Raw genomic sequence first — 10,867 nt, 5'->3', positions numbered from 1 at the left:
CAATTTTGTAATGCCTAATTATCATTCCGTTTAAGCTTTTTTCTCTCCCTCTCTATCTCTCTCTCTCTCTCTCTCTGCTATGATTTCCCTCTATCTTCTTCGCTCACTTTCCTTCTCCACTTTGGTTTCTATCCAACTAATTCTTTCTCTTCTTGCTTGCATGGTCTCTTCCATCTATCTCTTAGTTAACTCTCAGCCGTTTCTCACTCTTTGTCTTTAATGGGTAAATTATTTGACATCTCCCTTATGTTGTATTGCAATATATGTTTGAATTGTTTATGTATATATTTCCTTTCAATATATTCGCCCAATGTATATGTTGTTTGTGTTTGTATATACTTTATATCATTTGTATGTACAGCCAGTGGAGGCCAAATTTCTATGTATTTTATCATGGATCAACAATAAATGAATCTGAAGCACAGAGTTCTTGAGAACCACATCATGAGGTGGTTTTCCAAACTGGGTTGGAACTTCTTGGAAGACCACTTAAAGATTGCTTCAAATAAACTGGTTTCCACTAAACTAATTTTAGGACTGTAATGATAACGGGTCAAAACCCATTTTTAACAAAATGGAAATGGACAACTTTTCATTAAAATTCCCGTCATCATAAATTCTTACTCATGTTATGTGTATATCCATCTATAATTTTTCTCAATACAAATACGATTTAAAAAAAAATTAACGAATGTTGCCAATTTGAGAAGAAAACAAACATTAATTTTGAACCTATGAAAGCTGCGCGGCGTAACTCTAGGGTTTAAAAGTGCGGCCTTGAAGAGACACTAGCACTCACCTGATATAGGGAAATCCTGGTGATACGTGTTTCAAGCCTACAGCAATACAATATCTATAGGAAAGAGAAAGTGAAATCAAAAGGTCATGAGAAGTCCCTTTCAGGCAATTTTGAATTGAATTGAATTGTCAAAAGTGAATATATTTATTGTCTTTTGTAGGAAATTCCTTTCACATCGGGTTTACGAAATAACAAATACATAGACAGAATGAAATAGACTTTATACTGTTGGGATTACAAACAAAAATTTTGGATACATTGTTTTAAATAGAATAAGTAAAATAAAACAAGGAAAGACAAGCATAAATCCATGGCCCTTATAAAACAAAACATTATTGATATTCAAGCTAATGTGGAGTAAAACCCATTGGGATGTCCAAGTTTAATGGCCCCTTTTAATATTGGTCCTTTAAAACAATGGTATGAAAAAGAACATACAAATCTCAAAGTTACTTGTAACATGTTCATGTGCATATGAAACCACAGTAGTTTTCATGCAGGGCAACCAAGAAAGCTACAGTTATTGACTAAAACCATATAAATGTGTTCATGAATATGTAGGGTGTATCGAAAGAAAGAAAGAAAATTAAATTATCAACTTCCCTTTTATTTATTGACTTTACATTCAAAGACAGAAGTACAAGGAAAACAAAACCTTGGGATTTTTATTGCATCTAAAGCTTCAGTTAGTTTCTGTTTATACTAGTACATGATTCATTAATGATTGTTTTAGTTTCATATTCATAATCTACTGTACACTGTACATGTGCTGTATGTATTATAGCCCTTAAACCCCTGGTATACATTATGTACATGGACTAGCACAAAGCAAAGGTTTCAAGGTTTTTTATTCACATGAACATTTCACATTTTTGTACAAGTGTTAAATAAAATAATCTCCCTATGAAATAAATGCATAATTTTTTTTAGAAATATTGATTAAGAAAGCACCAATAATAAAGACCTTGTTGTTTGTTCTAGAATCCAGGGGGGGGGGCACATCTGGCCCATGCCCCCCCCCCCCTCCTTGAGAGCCATAGTCAATATTTTTTTAATGTAACTATGCCGTTCTTACACATGTATGCCCCCCCCCCTTATGAAAGTTACAGCACATGTATATTTGTAATGGAATATGTCGTTCATACACAAGTGAGGACCCTTTTACCGGTACTTTTCTTTCCTTTTTTTTGCTTGTCCCCCCCCCCCTGGAAAATCCTGGATCCACCCCAGAGTAAGTTAAGTATCACATTAGAAAATGAGAAGTGTGGATATGAAGGAGAAAAAAGTAAAAGCATAGCTTGTTGGTTAAAGGCTCCTAAACTTGTATGTCTGCAGTATAAAGAGTCTTGCAAAATATCAGAGACAAGAGACATTTGATAAGTGGAGAAACAAATACATGCAGCTAGCATGAATTACCATTAAATTCAATACAAAGAAAGGGCTTGTAATTTGGAATGAATTTAATCACAGAAAAAGAGCCCCTGTACAGATTAAAAATTATAAGAAATTTGACGTGTCCTCGCTGCAATCTAAAAACGAATTAGTGTTGTTAACCAGCTCACTAAAGTACTGTAAATTTTGTACACTTTGTACAGGGACCAGTGGTTCCATTAGGCAAATCATTGTCCAAATTCTTTTTCTTAGATTCTTAAAAATTATATTATATTCAGGCTTTAATTGTTGAAATGAATCATTTTACCATCCTTTTATAATAACTTTCTTGTTTTTGCGCAATCCTAAATGAAGGGATATCAATATTTCTAGTTTGTTTACTCATTAAACATGAATAGTGAACTACACTTGAGTGACATATTAATGAGGATAATAATTATAATAACAATAATAATAATAGAATAGCACTTAATATATACTTTGTTTCCAAGCACTTTACATTGCAATTATTTTAACCCCGGTCATTGGATCCTAGCATGCCCACACACAATGTACGCACTTTCTCTGCTCCCTGGGGAGCATTCCAATGTGAGTTCCAATTCCAAGACTCCATTGCTACATGATAGGCCTATTGTAGGCTTTAACATCCTACCACATACCCATTTGACACCTGGGTGGAGTGTGGCAAAGTATGGATAGATGCCTTGCCAAAGGACGCGAGGCCGCGGTGGGATTTGAACACAGGACCCTCTGATTGCAAGGCGAGAGTCTGAACCACTACACCATGGCACTTCAAGATTGTAAAGAGCTTGAATACTTGTGGAGCGTTGTGGCCCAGTGGATTAGTCTTCTGACTTTGAAACAGAGGGTCGTGGGTTCGAATCCCAGCCATGGCATAATTTCCTTCAGCAAGAAATTTATCCACATTGTGCTGCACTCAACCCAGGTGAGGTGAATGGGTACCCGGTAGGATTAATTCCTTGAATGCATGAGCGCTGAAAGGCAGCTCGAACTAAAGCCGGGGCAATAATAATAACATTGCGCCTCGGTATAGAATATTTTTAGATAGATGGGGCTATATAAATGCCTATTATCATTATTATTGATACTTACGGTATGACGATACTGAGAGAAAGGAAGATGCCAACCAAGATGGGTAACCAACCGAGACCGATGAAGAACCAAGGATGCCAAGAGGGGCAGCATCGACATCGAGGAGACTCCATCTTATCTTCCGATGATGATGATGATGAACCACTTGCTCCTCCTGAAAAAAAATTCAATTCAATTTTGTGTTATTGTCCACAGTGTGAATTTGTTTTGTTCACAAAAAATAAACATTTATTCTACAATGGCATTTTATTTATAAACTACACAGATTCCATGTATAAGCGTATGCAATCATAAAGAATGGCATAAGACGGTAACAAAACAAATTCTACTGGATAATGTTTTCAATAATAAAAGCATAGACTGGTAGAAGTGAAGATGAAAGCCAGGTAAAAAAGAAAAGAACGGAAAAGAAAATTCAGGTGGTGAGAAAATTGTATGTGCAAACAGAGAGAGGAACAGAGGTATTTAGCAAATATTCAGTGCTACAGTTAAGTGAACGTTAATTTAACCTGAACGCATAAAACCATAACTGGAGAAGAGTGGAGGGTTTTTATCTTTCAGTATTCATTCTATTTCTAGTAGTATTATTGTTGTGCAGGCATCATTTAAATTTTGAGTTTGGCCAGTGATCTTTTCTGTTTGTATGTAAATTCTCTAAATTTTCCTAAATTCTTTCTTTCAACAACCCCTGTATCAAAAATATAATAATAATAATTCCATTTATTTCATGCAGAATTACTATATACCCCTGCTCTACTACATTCCTTGGAAGCTAAAGCATTCGAGGAATAAATCTTACTGGAAACCCATTTACTTTAACCTGGATTGAGAGCAGCAGATGTGAATAAATTTCTTGCTGAAGGGAATAAATAATGACAAAAGCACAAACATGAAGCTTCATTAAGGTCAAGGTCGATTTACTCTTGCTTCTCAAAATGGCAACAATGATTAATTCTTATTCCTTTTTATACTTTAAAAAAATACTTTATAAAGGATGTACTTTTTGCCCCAACACGTGTTTAGGGTCCGATTTGAGCGAGGTGTGTGGGGTGGTACTAATCCCAATGAAAGAAAAGGTAAAGCCGACGTCTGTGAAATAACAATTAAGATATCAATTCAGGGAATACTTGTCAAGGGTTCCGTTTGGTTTCCAATACTTAAGGGGTGCATTTTCAGAATATACTTGTATAGGGTGCTTTTTGGAACCCCATGGTCACGCATGGTATCCACTTGGAATTCAAATTTTCAAACCCAATGAAATATTCTATTTTTCGTTGATTTTAGCTGCTCAAATCTTGGTGAAACACAACCACAATCTACAGTACATATACAGCTCTAGATATCTTACGTGTTGCATCATCTTGACAGATGTTTGGTTGTTCAAACAACCACTCCGGGATGAGAATAGAACTATCTGTTCCTCTCCTTCCTTCTCCTTCTTTGTCTCCCCCTTCTACTTTTTCTTCTTTTGTGCTCACTTCTTCTCCTCCTCCCTTTTCTTCTTCTCTCATATTCCCTTCTCCTCCTAATTCTTTTTCTTTCTCTTTGCCTTTTTCTTTTGCTGTTTCTACTTCTCTTCCTTCTTTTCTTCTTCCTCTGTCTTCTTCTTCTTCTCCTTTGTCTCCTTCTTCTTCTCCTCCATCTCCTCCTCCTTCTTCTTCTTCAACTCCTTCCCCTTCTTCTTCTCTTCCTCCTTCTTCTCCTCCTCCTTCTTCTTCTTTTTCTTCTTCTCCTTCTCCTCCTTTGATTTCTTCTCCATTTTCTCCTATTAATTTTCCATTCTTCTGGCTTTCATGACTTTCCTTCTTACTCTGCATGCCATCCATGTCCATTTTGTCTACTCCTTCCTCTACTGAAGTTAAACCATCCCCTCCCTTTTCTAATCCTTCTCTGTCGTTCCCTATATCGTTGTCCTCTGCTCCTCTTTCATCTTTTACAATATATACTTCTATCTCATTCCATTCATTGTCAATTCCGTAAAGATCCTCTCCTTCAATTTCTCCTTTTGCTGTAAGAAGCTGCGCAAAGTTTCCTTCTTTCTGATCCATTTTCCTTTTCACAACTGTTTTTTAGGCGAGTGACAACTAAATAGAGATTGATGCTTGTGGAAATTAATAAAAATAAGCTGAACAAGTCTAGCAGCAAAGCTGAGGTATTTAAACTCCAGTACATAAATATGGCACCACCACTATGACTGTTACTCCATGAATTGCAGAGACTAAGATTGTACTTTTCCAAGAAATGCAAGACAAGTCATTTCTACAATTGCTTAAGAAGGGCTGACAAAACTCCTCCCTTTTTCATGAGTTGATGAGTTGAATACCGGTATTACATGTATGCATAATATATACACTACATATTTCAGATCAAATATCCTCTAAATATACTGCATTCTGGCTAAGAATCCTCCTATTCCAAAAATGACTACTGAGGAATCAACTAAAATATATCCAACAGGTACAACATGCTCCTCTCAGAGTTTAACATCTCTTGCAACTGCAAACAGCTATCGCAGATGAATGTACAATTCAAAGTACACCGTGAAACGGTACATGTAAAATACAAGACAACTCCTTGCCGAATCCTCACAGCCACACAATTACAGATACCGCATGATGAGAAATATGTTTTAATTCAATTTAATGTTCCTAAGTTAGTGGCAGAAGTCCTTTTAATTTTGCAACAAACCAAGGTGGTGACAAAAACAAAGTATATTATCTGAAAAGTGTATGCTGCACACAACTCCTATGAGTCAGCATTATTCAGGCTATAGTACCTAATGTATAGAATAAGATGACACAATAAATGAAAAGTTTAGACTCAATGCACTGAACAGTACAAAGGATACTTACCTGACCATAGCATTTTATCTGCTGTCAAAAAAGTTTTGAAGAATTCAAAGAGTTTACTGAACCGGGATGCCCATTATGATGTCAAACCTTTGCTTTATTCAACACAGAGTACATATTGCAGCCTGATTTGTGACACATGCAATAGTGTCCAACCTAGATTACGGTAATTCCTTTGTCAAAGCTACATGTATAGAGGGTACTTTTAAAGCACTATCCTGGTGAAATGATGTCATACCTGGCTATTATGACATCACAACTATATGAAGTGTAAAAGTACGGAAGATGTTGATCATCGTGGTAGTATAGAATCGGTAAAGGAAATAATCTGTTGTCTCACGATGCCGCAAACTTTGAAAACCCATAGATCCATGAAAATTAATAGCTAGCTGGAGGCTGCGGTCATACTTCAAATTGCGAATGTGATTGGTTGGTGATGTGGGTCGCTTAATAACAGACTGCAGTCTGGGAGAATAGTCTCTACAGCAACATCAGTTTGCCGCATCACGAGACAACTGATTATTTCCTTTACCGATTATATGAAGTTTGTCCGATAAAAACTACCGGGGTAGCAGGAAATCATTTTTATTTTCAGGGACTTCGTTTTTTGCGACATTGGGCCAATTGCTGAATGGGGGAGGGGGGGGGGGAGCTATACAGTTGGAGTGTACATGTAATATATGAATTCTACTCTCCAAGTGCTTACAAAATATGAAGTTTGTGTTTACAGAGAAAATGTTTTTAGCTTGTTTTTGAATAATTGCACAGGACATGAGCAGATGTTGCTGGGGAGACTATTCTCCCAGACTGCAGTCTGTGATTATAAAGCGACCCACATCACCAACCGATCACATTAGCAATTGAAAGTATGACCGCAGACTCCAGCTAGCTCAGGGAATAATTTTCCTGGTATCGCATCGCAATTTGCTCCACATTTTTGAAAGACTGCTATGCATAAAGTCTTTTGTATAGCATATTTTTACACAGTAGGACTGTAAATTACTACATGTAGTTGAGAGCTTTAATGACCAAAAATGCTATTCAAATTTGTAAAGCAAAATTATTCCGTTAAGCTGCACATACTTTACTTGCGATCACACACAATGTTTTCAAATCAGCGGAGAAATGTATTACACATGAAGAAATACATGTACATGTAGGTAGATCTATGGGTTTTCAATCCATGGATCTATGGGTTTCCAAAGTGATACGTGATAGAAATATGCCCATGTGAAGGAGTAGGTCTAAACTAGTTGCTGATTGCTCGAGTAGGGTCTACATGTACATCTTAAACTTTATAGATGCCTGGTTAGTTCTTTTTTGCATGAATTAAAAAAAAATCATGCAAGTCATAAATCAACAGTCCAAATTCTATGGACTCATCCTGATGGTGATGATGGTTCATGTAATGTAGGCTAGCTGTAGCTTACATGTACAAGATCCATCATCAGTCACCTATAACTGTTAGATCTTGTCACATCTAATGTTAAAATTTAAGAAAAAACATTTTAACAAGAAAATGACCACCAGGTATTCCAATCCAATTCATCCAACGGTCTAAATCATACAGTACCAACCCATATAACACAATTATATTGTAAACAAGGCTCTAGTCTATCTTAGCTTAGTTGTCATTTTTAAAGCATCTTAGAAACAATGGTGTCCGGCAAGATACACTGCCCAAAGCCAGGCCATGCTAGACCAAAAGCTTCGGTCTCTATTATATGCTCCACTCACCAAATAGGCTACAGAGACCAAAGTTCTAGCTCGATCTGTACAGGGGCTCAATGGCCATGTGTTTATAAAGTTCGGATAAAACAGGGATATGAAGTTGCCCGACAGCCGAAGTAAGTCACTGTTTTTCCCCCTTTTAAGATTATTTTTCCCCGTTTTGGTGCATTTCAGGCCAAAACGGAATAATATCTTCATTTTGGTATAGTTCTTTTTCATACATTTGTATGAAATAAAGACAAAACTCGATGAGCCCTGCCGGGGGGGATTTTACATCGTTAACCCCTAATGGTGGCTGCACCATAGCGAGCCGTCTGTGTATGACTATCAGGGTGACCAGATTTCACAAAATGAAATACGGGACAATCGACAAAAAAGATCAACAAAGATGCACAGTGTTAGACTTGTGAAAAATATAAAGAATTGAAAGGGATGGTAAACGAAAGAATGAGAGAAAGAAAAGACAAAAGAAAAGAGATGAATAGAGAAGAAAGAAAGGAAAAATGAACTGAAGGGGAAAATGAAGAGAAAAAATCAAAGTTAGAATAAAAGAAGGATGAAAGAAAGAATAAAAGAGAGAAAAAGGGTTTCCGTCATTCTTTGAAATGAATATAGTTCTAAAGAAAGAAAGAAAGAAAGAAAGAAAAAGAAAGAAAGGAAGGGAAGATGAATAAATGTGTGAAAGACAAAATAAAGGAGAGAAAGGAAAAAAGAAAGTAAGAAAAAAGGGAGGAAAGAAAGAATGAAGGAAAGAAAAATGTTTCCTTCATTCTTTGGAAGAAAGACACAAACAAAGAAGAAAACAGGAAGGAAGGAAGGAAGGGAAAGAAATGATAAGGGAAAAGAATTAGAAGGAAAAATAAAATAAAGAATGAAAGAAAGGAGGAAAGAGAGGGAGGAAAGAATAAGGGAAGTGAGAATGAAAGCAAGAGAAAATAATGGGAGAAAACGAAAAAAGGGAGAGGAAGTGAGAAGGAAGCAAAAAAAGTTTTAAGGAAAGAATGAATTCAGGAAATAAAAAATGGAAATTTAATAAAGGAAAGTAACACTAACAGAAAGAAGGAGAGAAAGACAAGTGAACAGAGAGAGAAAGAGAAAGGTTCAGGAAAAAAAGATCGGAAATAAAGATAGATGGAACAAAAAAGGGCAAGCAAGAAGGATATAAGGATGAACAAAGAATGATACAAAAGAAAGAAAGAGGAAAAAAGTTCAAACTTCAAGCAAACAAAAAAAATCCAGTCATCTAACAAAAATCATAATGATATTTGGTGTTTTTTAATATATTTTTAGAATTTTGAAAAACTAAAATGTTTTAGAAATGAATAAAATTTCAAAGTGAAACATTCGCAAACTTAAAAATTAGATGAAACATAGCGGCATCATACACAATAAGACTCAAAACGAAAGCTGAAACAACAAGATCTAGTTATGAAAACTCAATCATTTGTTCCACCGATTACATGTACATCTCCAAATTAGTTTCATTGTTATCTCTGCTTCGTCATCTGATGGTTATTTGTAACTTATTTTTAGGCCATGCAAGCTTTTTTTTAACAGACATCACTTCAGCTCAGAAAGTTCAGTCCAGACTCATATTCATAACCAGTGGCGTACCTAGGATTTTCCACAGGGGAGGCAAATTCGTCCGCCAAAAAATTTGACAAGCAAAAAAAAAAAAGGTCTTCAACCACAAATAAAGGATCTCGTCCGCCAAAAAATTTGACAAGCCAAAAAAAAAACAAAAAAAAATTGTAAAAAAAAAAAAAGGTCTTCAAAGTTCAAGACTCGTCAGGGCCAGGGGGGGGGGCAGTCTGCCCCCTCCGCCCCCCCCCCCCCGTAGGTACGCTAGTGCTCATAACCCACTCACATCATTCACACTGAGCATGCAAGTCAAGGTCTAGCACACAACAACATATTTCTGCAGGACTAGCAGCATCAAAGACAAGGAATTATGATATCAGCCATTCACTTGTGTGCATTAGAAATCGCACACATTGGAAGAGGCCGCGGTCATGCAGCTGCCGAATGAGTGTCACGGGCTGGTGCCCGTGCACAAAACGAATGACGGTTCGACAACATCAACAACGAGCATATACCATACACAATGACCATGAATTGGCCTTGGCATTGACAAAAGGGATCAGTAACTCATTAAGGTACCAAACTAGGTCATCTTCAATACCTGCTTTCAGGAAAAATAGCTCGATTTAGGCATCTGTGGCAGAAATACAAATCCTCTGGTCGTATCTTCGTCAGCTGTTTACCTTGAATATCGATATTGGAAACGATATTAAAACGATACACAAAAGTGCAGGCGAGCTCCATAACGTACTTTGCGTCATGAACTTTGAAATTTGATTGGCTGAAAGTTTTTGAACCTAACAACGCAGACCCCATTTAGAAACGAGGGTGTGAGGGTGGCTATTGGGCAAGACGAGAGGTGGATCCGTGCCCGTCCGCGACTACGAATTTTCCCTAAATTTATTATTGGTTTAACAGATTTTGAATCAAGCTAAAATTCTCAGATTTGTTATAAAAACAACAGCCCCCTCCCCCAAAAAGAATTTAATAAAAATATCACATAGTAAAGTAAATGCCAGTTGTGGCAACATTTTGAAAACAAATTCGAACAGAATAAAAAAAAAATCTCACCATCCAAGTTATTACATGCAGTGAAGTACAGATGGGGCAGATGGGGGGGGGGCTTAGGGGGGGCACTACCCCCCCCCAAAAAAAAAAAAAAAAAAAAAAAAAAAAAAAAAAAAAACATTCACGACTTCGAAGAGGGAAAAGGGAAAAAAGAGAGATAAAAAGACATGAAACTATGAATTTGATGTCAAAATCTAACGAAAATTTGATTTTTTTTAAATAAAAATGTCCGTTCAGCAAAATTTTCAAAACATAATCAAAGTAACAATACATATTCAATATAATACAGACAGATCAATGACATTTCATAACAAATATTGAAGATAAATTAAAC

The 10,867-nt window shown here is 36.4% G+C and overlaps 1 protein-coding gene across 1 annotated transcript; it reads right to left on the bottom strand.

The window, feature by feature from the left end:
* Window positions 1–763: 763 nt before the first annotated feature.
* On the bottom strand, window positions 764–6,144 carry LOC129268634 (uncharacterized). The gene is made up of 3 exons (XM_054906161.2): window positions 4,653–6,144; window positions 3,305–3,458; window positions 764–853 (listed from the first exon to the last, which is right to left on the bottom strand). The coding sequence occupies exons 1-3, from the start codon at window positions 5,350–5,352 to the stop codon at window positions 796–798; spliced, it is 912 nt and encodes a 303-aa protein (XP_054762136.2). The 5' UTR covers window positions 5,353–6,144; the 3' UTR covers window positions 764–795.
* Window positions 6,145–10,867: the final 4,723 nt, after the last annotated feature.

This window comes from Lytechinus pictus, chromosome 9 (genome assembly GCF_037042905.1).
Source record: "Lytechinus pictus isolate F3 Inbred chromosome 9, Lp3.0, whole genome shotgun sequence".
In the NCBI taxonomy this organism is placed as follows: domain Eukaryota; kingdom Metazoa; phylum Echinodermata; class Echinoidea; order Temnopleuroida; family Toxopneustidae; genus Lytechinus; species Lytechinus pictus.
Note: the sequence above shows the minus strand (reverse complement) of the source record. Positions and strands in the feature narration are given on the sequence as shown.

Coding starts and splice junctions, on each gene's coding strand:
- LOC129268634 (XM_054906161.2), bottom strand. CDS start 5,352: ATGGATCAGAAAGAAGGAAACTTTGCGCAGCTTCTTACAGCAAAAGGA. Junction 3,459..4,652: donor CTGTCAAGATGATGCAACAC/GTAAGATATCTA, acceptor ATTTTTTTTCAG/GAGGAGCAAGTGGTTCATCA. Junction 854..3,304: donor TCTCTCAGTATCGTCATACC/GTAAGTATCAAT, acceptor TCTTTCCTATAG/ATATTGTATTGCTGTAGGCT.